This window comes from Erythrolamprus reginae, chromosome 4 (assembly GCF_031021105.1).
Source record: "Erythrolamprus reginae isolate rEryReg1 chromosome 4, rEryReg1.hap1, whole genome shotgun sequence".
NCBI lineage: Eukaryota > Metazoa > Chordata > Lepidosauria > Squamata > Dipsadidae > Erythrolamprus > Erythrolamprus reginae.
In genome coordinates, this window is record NC_091953.1 from 82294398 (window position 1) to 82314226 (window position 19829).

At 38.9% G+C, this 19829-nt stretch overlaps 1 protein-coding gene across 6 annotated transcripts in view; it reads right to left on the minus strand.

Moving 5' to 3' along the window:
- Positions 1–19829, minus strand: part of REPS2 (RALBP1 associated Eps domain containing 2) — a 140351-nt gene that overhangs the window by 43284 nt on the left and 77238 nt on the right. For 4 of the 6 annotated variants that reach the window (XM_070750772.1, XM_070750771.1, XM_070750774.1 and 1 more), the window contains 2 exons: positions 16081–16139; positions 12856–12933 (listed from right to left, as the gene is read on the minus strand). In XM_070750772.1, the coding sequence (XP_070606873.1) occupies positions 12856–12933; positions 16081–16139 (137 nt within the window). The remainder of the gene's footprint in view (positions 1–12855; positions 12934–16080; positions 16140–19829) is intronic. The other 2 variants (XM_070750775.1, XM_070750773.1) reach the window with 1 other exon arrangement.

Here is a 19829-nt window from a genome sequence, read left to right on the forward strand (position 1 = left end):
GTGGCTGACATCCCTCTCCCTGAGAATTTGGCGGCATGTAAGGTGGCATCAGCTGAAAACTCCGCAGCCGTCAACAACTTACTAAGATTCTGCCGCAGTCTCCCTTCCTCTGGTCCCAGGCGGGATAGCATATCCTCAATTCAAACTATGGAGGCTCGATTAAAGAAAGACGCAGCCGCCGATGCGTGAAACCCCCAGCTGGACATCATGCCGGGACATGGTCTGTTTCAGGCTTGGGTTCCTTCAACAGAGCGGTGGATCTAGGTGTCACAGTTTGTGAAGGCTGTGCATGTCACGCTGCAGATTGACAGCCTCCAAAGACATTAAGAAACATCCAGTAGTTAGATAGTTAACTCTGTTTATTAATGTAGCTCCTCCTCCTCTATGATGTAACTGCTTTGCTCACATCCTCCTCTTTGCAGGAAGAGAAGCAATTAAGCGGACATTACGATCTTAGTCTTCTAGACATGTAGACGTACATTTTATGCCTCTTAAGGCAAACTTTATTTTTCTACTTTTTCTAATAAAAGTTTGGTTCATTCGAACATGCTTGTTTGTACTTTAATAGACATCTGCCTCCGGAAGGTCTTACCTCAGTCCTAACAGGCTGAACACTCTGTTCCGGTAGGACCCTGTGATCCAACAGTGCAGGGTCCTTCAGCTCCATTGCCTGCTTAGCCTTATGCAGCAGTGTCCTAAACGAAGACTGTTTGAAGAGGCCTGCAGTTACTGGTTGTTCTGGAGGAGTCTCATCATCAGACAGGTCATACTCCTTGTCGCTGTCCTCCATAACCACAGGCTCTTCTGTTGTGGACTCCAGACCTGAAAGGGGCGGTGCAGACCAAAGATCCCGGTGTGTGGTTTGCCTTGGTTGTTGTGTGCCCTGTTGCACCCCAACTGCTATGCCCTGTGAGTAGGCATTAGTAATTAAGTCTTGAAGGGCTGGTGACATATCTTGCCAGGCCTCTGGCTGAGCCCCGAGTCCAGCAGCCGTAGGGGTGAAAGTAGCTGAGGGAACTACCTTGGGTTGAGGGGAAATACCCCACACAGGCCTCTCCTGGGTTGCTGAGCCTGGTCTACTTCTGGGAGTAGGCAACGAAGGAAGCATGTGGTGGTCTGGGGACCAAACCCTTCTTGTGTCCCCAGGAGTCCCTGGAACCATTGGCCCAGCAGGATAGTCCGGGCCTGGCCCCATTTGGATTGGGGGGGTTGCACACAGGACTGCCTCAAGCTTTTGTTCCAGGGCCTGGATTCTCCTCTCTGCCTCTTTGAGGGCTGAGGAAGAGGAGCCTTGTGAAGACTTGGGCTTTGTCCTCCCCTTATCCTTGGGCTTGGCAACTGGGGTAGAAGGAGCAGCTTGCTCACCCCCGACAGTTGAATCCATTCTACTCACGGTTCGAGAATAAATTTTAACCAAGGAACAGCGAGAAGAAACACTCAGCACAGTCTTTTGCAAAGCTCGGAATACACACAAAATGGCTCCCGTGGCTGTCGATGACTGCGCATGCGTCGCCCAGCCATATCAACCCCCCCTTTTTGCGCCTTTTCTTCATGGCGCTAACGATGGGGGGGGAGGGGAGCCCTTCCCGCCAACCGCCAAAAATGGCAGGCGCGGTGCCTAACGGCTTGCCCTGGCGGCTAATGTCAAGCCTCCTATGAAGAGGCGGCCGCCAACCATATGTATATAACCAACGACTTGGCGCATTTTCGGCTTCCTAGCCTTCGCCAAGTTTCCGAGGGTAAACCCTGAAGAGGACACTTCTCCCCAGCGTGAAGCAGCTGTGGTGGCTCTCGGCGGCTCTCAGCGGCTCGTAACGAGCCGGCCGCCGATCATATGGGAGGCTTCCTCTCCGACTCCCTGCTGATGCGGATGCGGCTTTTCCCCCAGCGGCTCGCAGCCGACCACTGACCATATGGGAGGCTTCCTGACGCCGCGGCTTCTTCCCCCGCGGCTCGCCGCCGGCCGCCGAACATATGGGGGAGAAGAAAGCAGCCCTGCTGCCCTTCATGCCGCTAGGAGCGGATCCGACTTCGGGGGATGCCAAATCCCCGAGCCTCCCAGTGGGGGGGGCGGACCCCCCCCACCTTTGGCTCCCAGCCAAGTGTGGCCACGGAGGCCAGTGACCCCAGGCTGATACCCCTCTGTTGGACGGTACCCTCTATGAGGGAAGAGGTCTCCTGGGGAAAGTTCGATGGGGGATGCTACCCACGGAGGGCAGAAACCCCTCCTGGTCTTCTGCAGCATCTGCAAGACAGCAAAAAACAAGAAGAGAAACAGATTAAACAAATTCAAAACAATTTTAAATAATTTTCTTTATTACTAGCTAACTCATACGTCTCGTTACATGGACTGAGTTTTTAAAACTGAGCTCACTGGGGGCAGGCAAGGGGCGGTGCCTAATATTATGTTAATTTTAAACTCAGTCTCGACCAATAGGATTGAGAATAACCCATATTGGACTCTCCTTCCAGATGCAATGGAGAAGCAAATATTTACTTCCATTAAAATTTTAGATTTCTGCAACTGAATGCTTGGGAAGACTTTCATAGAAATGAAAGATGGGAGATGGGATTTAGATGTGAATCTTATCAGTTTGTTGCATAAAAATCAAAACCAGAAAGTAAACACAAGCAGGAGAGTTAGTTTGATTTCAGCAGAGCAGACAAGCACAGAGTAGGCTGAGAGTACAGAGTGGACAGAGAGCACAAAGTGGACTGGGCTATACCTAGCCTTAAACCCAAGTTTCAATTTTGATTCTCTGCACAGACTCAGAAGCGTTTAGCTCCCATTGGCTGACTTAGTTGCTATGCCTATTCATTGGCTGACCTTGTTAATATGGCTCTCACACCTCATGAGTATCTTAATAAATCTTCCCAGGGCTTTTGTTTTCTTTTGGAAAATGTTGTAAAAAGTAAAAAGAAAAGAAAAATCTCTCCTAAAAAGCATTTACTGTTAAGATAATGCTTAGAATAAGAAAAGAGTTTATTCATTGTTATATTTTACTCTTTCAAAGTGTGTTGAGAGACTTTTATCTGTACCTTCAGAACACTACAGCTCTATATAGAGGGAAAGTAGAATTTTATTTGTGTTAGTGTCTTGGAACATGTTAGTTATTGCGGATGTGCGAAGTTTGTGAAAATGATGATTCACAAAGCACATTACAATAAGTGATGCGTCCTACCTTAACAACAATTGTTACAACAATTTTAGAGCTTCTTCAACATCAGAATACAGAGTTTGGTTGAGCAAACTACTAGCTTCAATGTATGCTAAGAAATGAATTTGATTCAAAATAAAAGAAATATAAAGTGAAGAAATTGGATAGATGGCTGTAAAACTGAACATTTCCTGGTTTTTTGCTTGTTTTTGCCTTCAAAATCTGGCTTTGAATACCAAGTTAACACTTTGCAGCTAGACAACTATTACCCCTTTTCTTTTTCTGTGTATGCAGCTTCTAAAAAGTTGTTTATATTTCCATAATGGTCTTAGTGGCAATTACCTGTTGGGGTGTTCAGTGTCAATGGGCTGGAGTAGTCTAGAAGCTATAGAAAATAAATGAATGAATAAATATGTTTTCTGAAATCCCCATGCAATAAAGTACATAGTGTATAAATCTTTCAATACACATGCCTTACATGTAGTGAACAAGGTGTTGAAGGATAACTTCATTTTCAATTAAAAAGAATTTGAACACTTGAATAATATAAGTATCAGAGGTCGCATACATATGTTCCATGTATAAGACAACAGCAATACAGTGGTACCTCAAGATACGAACCCCTCGTCTTACGAACAACTCGTGATACGAACCCGGGGTTCAGAAAAATTTTGCCTCTTCTTACGAACTTTTTTCGAGTTACGAACCGGCGTTCGGAGACTGCTGGGAAGCCGCGCGGCTGTTTTAAAAGGTGACAGCCGGACGGTGGGGCTTCCCAGAAGCCTCCCGAACGCCGGTTCGTAACTTGAACAAAGTTCGTAAGAAGAGGCAAAATTTTGCTGAACCCCGGGTTCGGGGGGGTGCTGGCAAGCCCCCCAGGCCGGCTACGACCTTTTAAAACACCCGCGCCGCTTCCCAGCTGTCTCCCGAAGCCGAACGCGGAAGTTCGGCTTTAGTGTTCGGCTTCGGGAGACAGCTGGGAAGCGGCGCGGCTGTTTTAAAAGGTCGCAGCCGGCCTGGGGGGCTTCCCAGCACCCCCCCGGACCCCGAACCCAGGTTCGGGGGGGTGCTGGCAAGCCCCCAGGCCGGCTGTCACCTTTTAAAACAGCCGCGCGGCTTCCCAGCAGTCGCCGAAAGCCGTTTTTTTGCGGGGGTTTTTTTTGGTTGCACGGATTAATTGACTTTACATTGTTTCCTATGGGAAACAATGTTTCGTCTTACGAACCTTTCGTCTTACGAACCTCCTCCTTGCACCAATTAAGTTCGTATCATGAGGTATTACTGTACTACACATCTGATTTTCTAAACTTTCCAAACTATTTTATTTTTCATTTTTATCTTTTAATCTAGGAAAACCAGACCACATAGATAAATGTTTGCATCTTAATAGAATGAATCTTAATACAAGTGGAAAAATGGTGGAAGAATAATGGACAATTTATACTGTATTGTGAGACTTCTGTTGTATGAAATGAAAATTGGATATGTTAGAAATATAAAAATTGAATACAATGGAAGTGAGTCTTTAGAAGAACGTGATAAATCAAGAAAATAAATGGCAGACAAATGAATGCATGTTAAATATAGTTTTACGAGTTATATAAGTGACGCACTGCTAAGACTCCTTTGTGATCTGAATCACTGAATCAAAGGAGTACAAAATGCTTATATTTTTATTCTGCTCGCAAAAGGCCACCCCTAGCGTTTTTGTGCATTTTTGTTCATTTTATCTAGCTCAGGCTGCCAGTTCAAACTTTCCCCCCCTTTTTGTGTTGGATCACTATTTTGAACATCCCTGATCATTAGAAAAATAGAAATGAATTGAAAAAAGTTATGCTTATTGGGGTTCTTTGCTCAGAAATAGGGCCTATCCCCCACGGCTGTGTACAATCATTTTCACTTTACCATTTTTTAAAGGCTCCAAATCCTGCCAGTTCCACCTTTTTTGAAACTTTTTCACTGGGATACTAATTTGAACGTTTCTGAACATAATGATATGAAAATTGAACTGAAAAAATAGATGCTTATTTGTTTATTTTGCTCCTAAAAGTCCCCACTCTCCACCGTGTGCAATTTTTTCAATTTATATATATTTCAGGCTCCAAAATCAAAATATTATTAAACTTTATGCATTGAATTACTAGTTTGGACATTTCTGAACATAATGATATGAAAATTGAACTGAAAAGATTGGTGCTTATTTGTTTATTTTGCTCAGAAAAGCCCCCCCCCCATGATTTTGAGCATTTTTTCCAGGGTTTTTTTTTTTAGGCTACAAATCTCCAAAATAAATTTCTCGTAAGGTATTGATATACTAAATTTAACATTACTGATCATAAGAAAAATAGAAATGAGCTGAAAAAAAATGATGCTTATTTGTTTATTTTGCTCACAAAGGGGCCATCACTCCTCGGCCTTGCTGTGTGTCGTTACTCTCAGTTTTTATATAGATTTGGCTGAAAATATTTGGAATATCCTTTTGAAAAGCAAGTACATGATGGGCAGACAACTATTTGTATGAAAGAAATCAATTTTACTAAAAACAAGTATGTAATTTTGAAATTAACAGCATAATTTGTATATAAACAAAAATAACTGAGCACAGCCTGGTGGGGGCCTTTTCTGAGCAAAAAAACAAACAAATAAGCATCAATTTTTTCAGTTCAATTTTCCTTTCATTATGTTCAGAAATGTTCAAACTAGTAATTCAATGCCAAAGTTATTGAAAATATTTGGAATTAGGGGCCTAGAAAAATTTATAAAGTGACATGCTTGAAAAAACAGGGGGGGGGTGTTTATGAGCAAAATAATCAAATAAGCATCATTTTTTTCAGTTCAATTTTCATTTCATTTTGTTCAGAAATGTTCAAACTACTAATCCAACACAAAATATAGCAAAATTGTATGCAGTTTGCACACTAAACTATCTATAAATTGGAAAAAGTTCGCAAAAACACTAGGGGCGGACTTTTGCAAGCAAAATAAAAATATAAGCATTAATTTTTTCATCTCAATTTTACTCTCAAGTTCAAATTAGTATCCCAGTGAAAAAAAGTTTTCAAAAAGACCAAATTTAAGTACCTAAAATAAACCTTTTTTGGTCCGGGTCATATACGACCCGAACAGTACAAGTGTATAGTCATTTTCAACAGAACAGCAGGGTTTTAAGGATGCTGTGGCTGATAGTACCCAAGGCCAAGAGGTCTAGCAGAACAGGGATAGTGTTGGTCCATACCTCACTGTAAGAGAGTAATCTGAGCAACCAAATTGATTTCCATTCTGTACTGGCCCGAACCCCAACTATAATTGATCTAGATAATCGGATTCTTTCTAGAGTCCATCTAGAATAAACAACAACCCACAATTTTCTTCATAATTTTCCCTATGGAGGGGAGGTTGGATGTTGTCTATCTGCCTGCCTATCTATCAATCATCGATTGTGTGGTCATGCAGGCAAAATGAATGAGGATTTAATAGCCAAACCAAATATATGTAGTGTGTTTCTGAGAGAAAAGAAATCTGTGGTTGAATGAAATTGATGAGATCTTCATAAAGAAAATAATGTTGACAAAAAAATGCAATACATGGTGAAATCCAAGATGGCCTTAAAGGAACGATATAGCGAGAATATAAGTGAATGTTAGTGGAATAAACTAGATTTAAAGGTAGTTATGGAATTTTTTAGTCTTTAATTGTTTGGGCTTACCATGCTTTACCTAGTGTTGCTAATATAAATGTGAATAATGATAAGCTAGGTATATATGCTATTTGTTTACTAAGGCAGCTTAGTGACCTGGCTGGGGGAATTTGTTTGTTTGTTTATTTATTTATAAATAAGGTTGCGCGAGGTGAGGCTGGTGCACACATAAGTTGAGCAGCGCGCACACACACACTCTGACTAGCCACTCATGTGGCCCAATTCCAAATAGGCCAGGGGCTGGGGTTGGGGACCCCTTTACTAAAATATGACTTTTCCTTTCTGATTCTGATTACAAACTTGAAGTACAGAGATTTATTCATTTTAAGAAACAGCATGTAAAAATAAATTATGAAAACAATGAAAACAACAGCAACTACTGTTTTCAGTGTAATACATTCCACCAGAGAATGTTCAAGTGAAAACCTGGAAAAATGGAGCTGCATAAATATTATGCATCCCTATTTTAAATAATAAAATTAACAGAGATAAAAACTGGTTGCTCTATTCTTAAAGTGCCACCTAGTGGAATCTGTCAAAATATTTTAAATTAGAATGAAGCACTCCTTTAGTTACTACCTCAATGCAACATTATTTAGATTTTTTTTAACATACAGTATTTACAATAGCCTAAAGCTGGCAATTCCAAATTTTGTATGTTGAGAAAGAATTAAACTAGCCAGTTATAGAGGAAAGATGAGGAAAAATGCTTCACCTGAATATTCTTGCATGTATGTATGTATGTATGTATGTATGTACATATGCATGTATGTATGTATGTATGTATGTTTGCTTATTGATTGATTGATTGATTGATTGATTGATTGATTGATTGGATTTCTATGCCACCCCTCTCCAAAGACTAAAACTGTGTTACTGTGACTCTGGAAATATACCATGAAATATTTTACAGCACTCTCTTTATTTATTCTTTTAGAATTGGCTGTCCTGGACACAAAACCAAGGAATGAGACAAAGCTACAAGTGTCAAATAGGATGTGCATCTCCTGGTGGGATGCAGTTTGGGGGTGACACGTTGGGTGGGGCGGAGCGGGGACTGGGCGGGTCATGAGATGAGCATCCTACCTGACTCTGTAGCTCCGTCACGTTCCTTGGTGATGTATTCAGGACAGTTGGACACATCGAAGATATTATATAGTGAATTGTTTGGGGATACCATTTATTTAAGCAACTATATTTGTTAATGCTTTGATCGCAGTCAGTGTTCCCGCTAAGGTGCGCAGCTGCGTGGCTGTGCACCCAAAACCAACCACCTGCGCAGTCTTTTCCAAGGCTGCACAGCAGAACCAGCCACCAGCCACGAAGGTCTTTCTCCTCCGAATGTCACACAAGCCAGCCCACCATGCGCCTCTGGGGGTGAAGCTGAGCACTGTGCTGCGAGCTTTAAAGAGAAAGACGGAGAGAGGGCGAGGTGAGAGCCCCAGTTTGGGCAGCACCGCTGGAGTGTGTGTGTGTGTATGTGTCCTGTGGGGGAAAAGCGGCGGTCATTCCCATTGCTCGGCTGACTGCGCTGCCCAAACCGGAGCTCTCGCTTCACCCTCTCTCTGCCTTTCTCTTTAAAGCTCGCCCTCCCAAAGGCGCCCCTGAAGGCGGGAGATTGGAGTGGGGACCAATGGATCTAAGCCCCCTCCTGCCGGATGGTCAGGGCGGGCTGAGACAGCTTCGCTCCAAGAGAGGCGGCACCTGACCGACCCCTGCCACAACCCTTTCGCCCGACTCCGATGATGCAGCTTCGCTCCGAGCGCTCTCGGACCTGTCCACCCTTGCCTCAGCCGAGTTGGGTGAGTGTTCCCCTTCTTATCTGCGCAGCCCAAGTGCTGTGGGGAGGGCCTTGGAGGGTCCCCTGTAGCAGAGGAGAAGGACTGTTCTGCTGCCGCGGCCGCCTCCTCTGCTGCAGCAACAAAGGACTTCTGTCCCTGGCTGAAGAAACTCAGGGCTTTGCCGTGTCCTCACTGAGTCGAACCCTTCCCCCCTGCTGGCGGCCAGCAAGCACCGCCTGGCCCTGCTTGCTGCAGCTGGTGCGGTCGTGGCCAATGTGCAGGCTCGACGCGGCCCATCATCTCCTTTTCCCTGCCCTTTCCTAGGGCAAAAATTGGCCAGTATCTGCAGGAGGCAACCCGGTGCCACCCCGTTATCTCCAGGCTCGCATTTCCTGCCACCGAGATGGCAGGAGAGTATGGCTTCTGGCGCCCGGGATCAGGCTTCTTTGCCTGGAAACCGCAGGAGTCAAGCTTAGAGGAAGGAAGATACTTGCATCTCTCCCAGGAGGCTATATTATTCATTGTTAGTTAGAGCAAAGTGACATTTCCCACAGTATTTAAGTCATTACATAGAAATGAGAGACCTGAAGAGAGAGAATGAGAGAGAGGGTGAAAGAGGGAAAAGAGAGAGAGGAGAGAAAGAAAGGGGAAAGAGATGGAGGGAAAGAGAAGTGGAGAGGAAGGAAGGAAGGAGGGAGGGAGGGAGGGAGGGAGGGAGGGAAGGAAGGAAGGAAGGAAGGAAGGAAGGAAGGAAGGAAGGAAGGAAGGAATTATCACTAGTGTTGGGCGAACCCAAAGAAGTTTGGGTTCGGCGAGTTCGGCTGAACTTTGCCATGAAGTTCGGGTGAGTTCGCCGAACCCGAACAGCAGCAGCACTGCTGCGGCATCCTTTTCCGTAAAAATAAACAAGGAGCCCCACCCCCGGAATCCCATCATGGGATTCTCCACCTCCATTTGCCTGCAGCGCTGCAAGCAAAAGGAGGTGGGGAATCCCACAATGGGATTCCCCACTCTCCTCCCGGGCGGTGGCACTTCGTGCTGTTCAAGCAAACACCGAACCCGAACTTTTAAAAAAGTTTGGGTTCGGCATGCCAAACACTGCAAAGTTCGGCACGAGCCCGAACTTTGCAAGTTTGGTTCACCCAACACTAGTAATGACCTTCGCAGCAGCCCCACAATTGTGTGATCAAAACTGCTGTGTCCTGAGGTCATGCGACCCTCTTTTGCGACCGTCTCACTAAGAAAGACAATGGGGGAGGGGGGAGAAGCCAGATTCACTTAATGAGCGGGTTTCTAACCGATCCACACCCAGGCATGAAAATGTCCACTCAGACATTATACTTTTCTACACATACTGAAAAAAAATTAGAGGGAACATTGAATTTGCAGTGTTGCAGAATTACAATTGGTTCTCATGGGTTCAGAAACTTTAATTACAATAAATCGCATAATGGAGATAAATGATGATAAATTTCAGTAATTTTTATCAATTTTTAAATCATTTATTTTCATTAATCTGTGTGGATATTACTAAATTAGCTGTAACAGCCAAACATTGTTTTAGTAATCTGCAGATAGCTGATAATCAGTTACTGTTTTTTTCACTGTGTCAGGAGAAACAGCAGAATATATATTTCTTTCCTTCTTCCCTCCCTTCTTTCTTTTTCTGTCTGTCTGTCTTCCTTCCTTCCTGCCTCCCTTCCCTCCCTCCCTTCTTTGTCTTTTTTCTTTCTTTCTCTTTCTTTCTTTCTCTTTTTCTTTCTTTCTTTCCTTCTTCCCTCTCTCCTTTCTTTTTCTGTCTTCCTTCCTTCCTATCATCCTTCCTACTTGTACAGTGTATCATGTATAGCAGGTCATAAGATTCTATATGAACACAGCCCAAATATATGGGGTTAGTGAGGAGGCACCAGGCCTAGAAGTGTTTATAGTTTTGCCTACTACTGCTGGGATAATTCTCCCTACTGGAATACCACAAAAATAAGAGAACATCTGCCCAAAGCACAAAGAAAGGAGGTCTACCTTAATTCTGTACTGAAAACCTTGATATTAAATAATACTATGAATAAAAAAATGTTCTGTTGGCCTAGATTGCCATCTGGCTTTCTAAATATAGTTATTCCTGTGAGGGTTTTAAAAATTACTGAAATTAATCAAGCTTTAGAACCAAGTTATATTATCTCCCACCCATCCTCCTGAAATATATCATATACATTTTAGTAAGCCAGATAAACAAAAGATGTGAAGAAATGCAAAACTGTTCAGTTCTTTTCTAGAATGCTCCATATAATATCATAGTGCTTCTCAATAACCTATTCATAACAACAATATTAAATAATGCTGCTCAGCTATCTGGCCATGACAATATAGAGCAATAATTCTATGAAACCAGTTACAGGAAACGCATCAGTCTAGAAACAAGATACAATTAATCAAAGAAGCTAAAGAATGTGCAATACCAAAATCCTCATTTCCTTTAAATCATTTCCATCATTCCTCTATTCTGGAAACTTATTTTTTTCACTTGTATTTGGTATGTTCTTTTCAGCCAAGAACCCCATCAAGTAATGTAACCCATATGTGTGTAACAATTCCAATTCTCTACAAAGCTGATTTATAAGCTCCAACTAGTATGTATAACATTTTGATAGCTTTAATACTTAAAAACATACAGATAAATGGATGGATTTTAACTTTGGCCATAATATCAAATTTTGGTTAGTTTTTTAAAACTAAGTTATGCTTCATTCAATATTATTATTTTTTCCAGCTGCAGCAATAATGATAATGACAGCATGAGAAAATTAAATTTGTCCTTTAACAGACAAAATAGAAAAGCTTTACCTCAGTGTAGCTCAGTGTTTATTCAAATCCTTGTGAAATTTTTAGGGACTTTACAAAGTTACACTGCATTCTCACAGATGAACAGTAATCTCTCTCCATGGCTTGAAGAATGAACTATGTCACACAAAGCTTGATAGATTCAGAAACAATTTTAATTATTTCTCCCTAAGATTAGGCTTTGTCTAGTTGCTCAAGAGTACAAAAGAATAGGATACACAAGCATATTCTGTCTGATTATTTATTTGGGTTTATATATCAATTCCAAGGATATTTTTGATCTACAAGAATGCTAAAACCTGAAAAAAATTGTCTTTGACCACTAATAGGTAGACCTCGACTTATAACATTTTATTTAGTGACCGTTTGAAGTTACAATGGAACTGAAAAAAAGTTACTTTGACCATTTTTCATACTTACTTCCATTGCAGTATCCTCACGGTCACATGTGATTACATTCAGATGCTTGACAACTGACTCATACTTATGACAGTTGCAGTGTGCTGGAATCATGTAATCCCCTCTTGTGACCTCTGACAAGCAAAGTCAATGGGAAAACCAGATTTGCTTAAGAATTGTGTTACTAATTTAACAACTACAGTGATTTATTTAAAAACTGTGGCAAGAAAAGTCATAAATTGGGACAAAACTCACTTAACATAGTTCTCACTTAGAAACATAAATTCTGGGCTCAATTGTGGTTGTAAATTGAGGACTACCTATAGTGTTTTGAGATATCTCTGTGTATAAGGCTGCTGAAAAATAACAAGGAAAAACAAAAAATAAGTCTTTTCTTGCACATCCTCATGAAAGTACTATGTTCTGTCGACAATTTGTTTTTTACAAATTAGGCGTAACAAAGACTTTCTGTTACTTGGTACAGTACTTATATAATCCATGATTAGAAACATAACTTACAAGGAAGGAAGAATTCCTAAAACTACATTTCTATAGTTTTAGTATAAACAATCTTATATTCCATTTGTGTGTATTTGAACAGATTAAAATTTCACTCTATTCTAAGAAACAAATATATATATATAACTCCAGCCCAATCTGTATTCATACATCCATGTATGCATAAAGAAATAAATACATAATTTAATAAAATTATTTTGCTATCCTCAATTAAAATATCCTTTCCTTCTATCAAAGTAACAATTCTTGCTCTGTGAGCCCATGTGCGTGCGTGTGTGTGTGTGTGTGTGTGTGTGTGTGTGTGTAGCCAGTTTGGTACCTGTTAAGCTACCAGATCAGACTCCAGGAAATTGTGAGTTCCGGTCCCACTTTAAGCATGATTTATAAAAGTAATAAAGATAAGAGAAAAACTCTGAAGAATAAAAAAGCTTGTTGATTCTATATTTATAGTGTAAAGGTTTACCCGTTCCTGAAGACTGAAATTCATATAGCTTGATTTGGATTGAGTGCTTGGCATAGTATTTATGACAGGAAGAGAAACCTGCAGGACACAATCAGTATCAATCCTTTTATGTAGCATGATCAGAAGAAGCAATAGTTAAATAAATAAATTATTATTATTATTATTATTATTATTATTATTATTATTATTATTATTAATTAGATTTGTATGCCGCCCCTCTCCGGAGACTCAGAGCAGCTTACAACAACAATACATAGTACAAATCTAATGGTTAAAAAAGGACAGTTTAAAACCCTTATTATAAAAACAGTCATGCATCCCCAAAAAACCATACATAAAATGAAACGGCCCGGGGGAATCAATTTCCCCATGTTTGACAGCAGAGATGGGTTTTTAGGAGTTTGCGAAAGGCAAGGAGGGTGGGGGCAGTTCTGATCTCTGGAGGGAGTTGGTTCCAGAGGGTCGGGGCTGCCACAGAGAGGGCTCTTCCACTGGGCCCCACCAGATGACATTGTTTCATCGACGGGACCCAGAGAAGGCCAACTCTGTGGGACCTAATCGGTCGCTGGGATTCGTGCGACAGAAGGCGGTCCCAGAGATATTCTGGTCCGATGCCATGAAAGGCTTTATAGGTCATAACCAACACTTTGAATTGTGACCGGAAACTGATCGGCAACCAATGCAGACTGCGGAATGTTGGTGTGACATGGACATATCTGGGAAAGCCCATGATTGCTCTCACAGCTGCATTCTGCATGATCTGAAGTTTCCGAACACTCTTCAAAGGTAGCCCCATGTAGAGAACATTACAGTAGTCGAACCTCGAGGTGATGAGGTCATGAGAGACTGTGAGCAGTGACTCCTGCTCCAGATAGGGCCGCAACTGGTGTTAGGTTAAAGTTTTAACTTTAATTTTAAACTTGAAGAATATTTTTAAAATAGTTCTTCTTTCGGGAACAGTCAGACTTTTAAGTGAAGTAGGAAATCAGAAGAAAAATGAATAAATATAACAAACATTTAATCAGGAAACCAAACTTTGGTTTAAAAAGAAGCAGATTTTATTATGTGGGACAGTATATGAATACCATTAACCCCAGAAAACGACAGCAAGAAGTCAAAGAAGATATAAAGGGAAATTGTCAAATGGCAACTTGCAGGGATACGCTTCCTGAATATACAACAAACATAAAATCAACAATAATATTTCCCTACTGTTCCTCTTTTTATTATTTATGTACTTTGTTATTATTTGTCTAAACAAAATTATAGCTGCAAATTTACAATTAAGATTTTACAATTTTACAAGTGCAAGTATTATGTTTGTCTACTGGATTCTACATCACTACACATAGTCCTTGATGTATGACAATTGAGCCCAAAATTTCTATTGTTAAGTAAGACATTTGTTAAATGACTTTTGCCCCATTTTGCAACCCTTCTTGTCTTAGTTGTTAAGTGAATCATTGTTGCTATATTAGTAACTCAGTTGTTAAATCTGGCTTCCCTATTGACTTTGCTTTTCAGGTGGCGATCATATGATCTTGGATAGAGCAATGGTCATAAATATGAACTAGTTACCAAGCAGTTGAACTTTGATCACATGATCATGGGCTATGCAAATGTCATAACTGTGGAAAATGGTCATGAGTCACTTTTTTCAGTGCCATTGCGACATTGAACTGTCACTAAACCAAAGTTGTACTGTAAGTTCAGGACTACCTGTATTCCCTGCAGTTTTCCTGGCAGGAAATAATTTGCAATGGAAGTGATGGCCCAAGGTGAGTTAGCTGGCTTTGTGATTAAGACAGGACTAGAACTTAACTTTCTCTTGATTTCCCACTTGATGCCTTTCTATGGTATTTTTATTTTATTATAAGTAAATTTAAGTGATTATAGTAGCCTGATTTTTTTACAAACCATATAAAAGGTAAAGCAGTATTAACAGCAAAATGATAATACCGGTATATAAGTTTGAGCATATCTGTAGACAAAAGTCCTACATTTATTTCCAAAAGAACATGTACCACAGAACATGGAAGAAATTGTTTCTGAGTAAATCTTTATAAGACTGCATTCTTTAATGAAAACAGAAAAGAAAAAAGTACCCATTATTATTCCAACAAATTAGAAAAGAAACATTTGGGACAGTAAGGATTTTCACTGTACGTTTAATTAATTAAACAAGCATTTGTGAAGTATGCTGTATGCTGTATAATATTTGCAGGATTTTAACTGTTTTAACTGTAAATTGTTTTTAAACAGTTTTTAGAGGTTTTGTATTTCTATTGTTTTATATTCCTGTTATGAGTCATCTAGAGTCCCTAGGGAGTTGGGTGGCATAGAAATTGATTGATTGATTTATTGAATAAATAAATAAATCTACTCCTCATTATGTAATTGGCAATGTCTATGAAATATCTAATATATATGGACACACTTATTTACAGAAGACATATAGAAATTTCATTTTGCAAACATTATAAATATCAATTAGATTTGATTTATCCATAACACCCGAAACTGTGATAGAAATAAAAAAATAATGTCTCTTCTATTTCTAGAAATCAGCATAGTATTTAATATAATAATATTGGGCAGTCAGAATTAATCAGTAATCACTAATCTTAAAGGTAGTGTCTCGAAGACAAGCAATTAAGGTTTATCAGAAGCTATCATTTAGACTTCCAAAATAAGTTTTAATGTGTATGAATCTTTTTTCAAACTGCATTTTCCATAACAAGAGCAGGATTAACCAGCTCTTATTATATGAAGAAAAGATTCAGAAAGTACAGGGCAGACTTTACTAGTTGACTGATATTTCCAATTCCTTAAATTCCATCAAGAAACATGCTGTTAAAATGTATAAAAAGTACTTGTAAGTATTTTGACTTATAAGTTAAGTTAAGTTTAACTTTATTTAGTGATTGTTTGAGTCACTGAAAATTATTTGGATTATTGATTACTGACTATTTGAAAAAATAATTACAGAACCTATAATAGGTTATTTGGAGACATTTTCTTAATCCACTTTTCACTTTGAATACCATTATTTTTAAACTATAGGATGTCTTGTTGAAATTAACTACTGAATAGTTCCTAAAATTATAATTTATGGTGCTGTGTTAGTCTTGTGTGCTTTCATGAATGATTGGGCAAGAAAAAAACTCATCGCCTCCTTTTAAGATAGCTTTTAAGCATAACATCATCCTGAAATTATTAACACACCTGTGATACAAAGGGCCTGGGAGGTAGAGCAGGTGGTGGTGGCATCCAGCCTGATCTAGCTGTTAAAATCAAAGAACAAAAATAACACATATGAATGTAATGGCTAGTCATATGTGCCTAGCAGGACAATTTAATTACTTCTGTATAATTAATTTAATAATACAAACTTCCGCCTTCACACACACACACACACACACACACACACACACACACACACACACATTCACTCAAAAACCACCCAGAGTTGGATTGAAATGGGTGGCTACAGAAATTGCAATAAATATATATATACACACACACACACACACACACAATTGATTAAATTCAACATTGTTTCAGTTAAATATCGGCAAAAGATACATATGCACTGTCAGCTACACTTTTAGAAAGGAAATAGAAATGAAATAGAAACAGAAATAAAAGCAAAATTCTAGTATCAGCACTAATATATATTAGAAACCATTCAAGGAAAATGGGATTATACAAAAAAGTAAAATTGTATAGATAAAATTATTGAATGTAATCACAGATATGATGGTACTTGTTCTATTACCGTGTTTTATTTAAAAATGTGCATGAATATATTTATTAAGTACCTAAGAAAGATTAATGAGAAAAATAATATTAAGATATGTGTAGTTTATCAAGAGAAATCCTATACTTATATAATGTTCAGTACTATTTCTATTGTCTCAGTAGGGTAAGATGCAGATCAGATATCAATCATGTATTTTAATGTTCATATTGGTTCTAACTGCATTACTGATAACACGTTTAGTATGACAACCAAGCTACTGAAAGCAAATACAAAGTCTTGATTAATTATATGGTACTACTGATATACCTATAAATTGATGTGTGTGTGTGTGTGTGTGTGTTAAAGGAGTCTTGAGTGCTAGAAATAATTGTTTTAACAATATTTAAGTATTTGTGCTGGGAACAGTATTTTAACAGTGTTGTATTTTTATTTCAAGTAGATTCAATTTTTAATTCAAAGAACAGCTATGTAGAGGAGCAGATTTATTTCTCCATTTTTAAATTTAGGATTGTTGTTTTTGTTGTCTTATTCTTACTTAATATGCATTTTCAGTTTCAAGTCACTTGTTTCCTGTAACAACTCTACAAAATTCTGGAACGGCATTTTTAGTGCAGTATGTTTTTTGAATTGTAATTTCCAATTACAATAGTCAATTCTTAGTCATTTTTTTTGGTCATAGGAAATTAAAGCATCAGTATTTTCTTCTATATATTTCCCTTGGTTGGGAAAACCTTGCTGACTCTTCTCTAAGACACTAAATCTGATTGTGTTTTGAGAAGACAGAGAGGCACATTTTCTTCTGGCCTTGGTGCAAATAAGAGAGAACAGCACAGCTTCAGTCAATATTAAAGACAGTAGAGGTAGTCCCTGACTAACAACAGTTCATTTAGTGACTGTTCAAAGTTACAATGGCACTGAAAGAAGTGACTTATGACCAATCTCAAAGGAATTGAAATTGATGAGAATTAGAGCAAGTCTCCATCAGATATATAAACTAGACCTAAGTTTGGAGGGGGACTAAAAACAATAGCTATTCACTAGTTGAAATAATATATCTGTAGTACTGACACAATTACAGAATGCTCCATTGAAAATTCTGACACTAATAATGGCTTTGTTCACAATAAGTTGACATTAAACCTATTTCTGAAAAATATACCATTTCTAGATATTCAGCATTTTAACAACCAAACACACAAACAGATAAATTTAACTATACCAAAATGAATGTAAGCAATTTATGACATATTTATACCATTATGTACTGGAGTATATTTGACTTTTTTCAAAGTAGCAATGCTTCTGTATTATACTTAGTCACAGAGTTCTAAGCATATAAGCAAAAATCTGAATTAAATCAGAATACAGCTGGGGCTTTAGAAGTCTTCTAGTCCAGCCTCCATTTCAGACAAGTGACTGTCCAGTTTCTTGTTTAAAACCTCCAGTGATAAAGAACCCACACCTTCTGAATGCAAACTGTTCAAGTGGTTAATTGTTCTATTAGCAAGTGTGTCCTTAATTCCAGGTTGCTTCTTTCCTTAAATAGTTGCCATCCATTGTTTCTTATCCTCTTCTCTATTGTTTTGGAAAATAAATTGACCCCCTTTTCTTTGTGGCAAGCCTCAAATACCGGAATACTGCTATCTTGTCCCTCCTAGTCCTTTTCTCTAGACTGGCAATACCCGATTCCTGCAACTATTGTTTGTTTTTGTCTCCAGGCCTTTAATCATCTTAATTGCTCTTCTTTGCACTGTTTCAAAAGTCTCAACATCTTTTTGAAATGTGGTGACCAAAACTGGTTGCAGTATTCCAGATGTAGACTTTATGTAAGGCTTTATACTTTGCATTAATTCTATACCTGTTTATATAACCAAGGATGTATCTTCTGTACTCCATCTGGCTCGTGTTTAAGTGATCATCCACTAGGACTCCAAGGTCCCTCTCACATTTACTGTTTTTGAGCCAGGTTTTGCCTACTCTGTACTTGTGCTTTTTGCTTAGGTGTAAAACCTTGCATTTCTCCAGATTAAATTTCATGTTCTTGGAAAGAACCCATTGTTGAAGTCTTCAAGATTATTTTGGATCCTGAGCTTATTTTCTGGGGTGTTGACTATTCTTGCTAGTTTAATGTTATCTGCAAATTTGTTGAGTTCTTCCATCCCCTCATGACTTGCTGAAGTCTAAATATACTATGTTCACCTTATTTCTCTGGGCCACTAATTTAGTCACTTTGTCAAAGAATAAGATTGGTCTCTTTTTAACAAACTTGTGCTGTGTTATCACTTTGTTTGTTTCTAGAAGTTTACATATGGTTTTTTTGTTATTATTTTCCAGTATCTTCCTAGATATTGATGGTAGACTGATTAGTCTGAGATTTCCTGGGTTTATTTTTCCTTTTTTTGAAGTTTGGAGCAATACAGCTCTTTTCCAATTCCCTGGCAGTTCCCTGGTGCTCCAGATTTTTTTTTAAGATATGGTACAATGGTTCTGAGATTAACATCTTCCAGCTCCTTTAGAACTCTGGGATGTAATCCATCAGATCCTGGTGATTTATATTCATCAAGATCAGATAGGTGTTCTCTTACCATTTTCTTGCTTATTTTAATTTTTATTTCTAGTCTGTCTTTTACATTTATGGTTTTGGTAAGTTAGACTATAGTTACTTTTTGTGTGAAAATTGATGGAAAGAATGAGTTAAGCAGCTCTGCTTTCTTTCTACTGCCATATTCTCTTTATAATCACTTTGAGAATCTTCTGTATTAAGATGTGAATCCTATTCCAAAATTACTTTGCTTTATCACATTTCCACCATGTGATAAAAGGTCCCTTCTTTATATTTACATTTTCAATATTCATATGAAATTTCTTTATACATTCTGGACAATGTATCTGTGTTAAATACCAATGATATATCATTTTATATTCTTGTGCTAATGAGACTGCTGAAACTGAATGCAAGGAGGTAAGTCAATAACTATAAATGTCTATAGAATGTTCTAATTATTATATCAGTCATTATTTTTTCATCTTGCCTAATATCTCTGTTCAAAACTTCTAACACCAATGTAAACAATAAGGGAGATAGGGAGCATATTTGTCTCTTACCCTTTTGAATTTCACAGGGTTTGGTTGAGTCCTCATTAACAATAATCCTTGCTTGCTGTTTAAAATTATCCCCAAAGTCTATGTCTTCCAAGACTTTAAACATAAA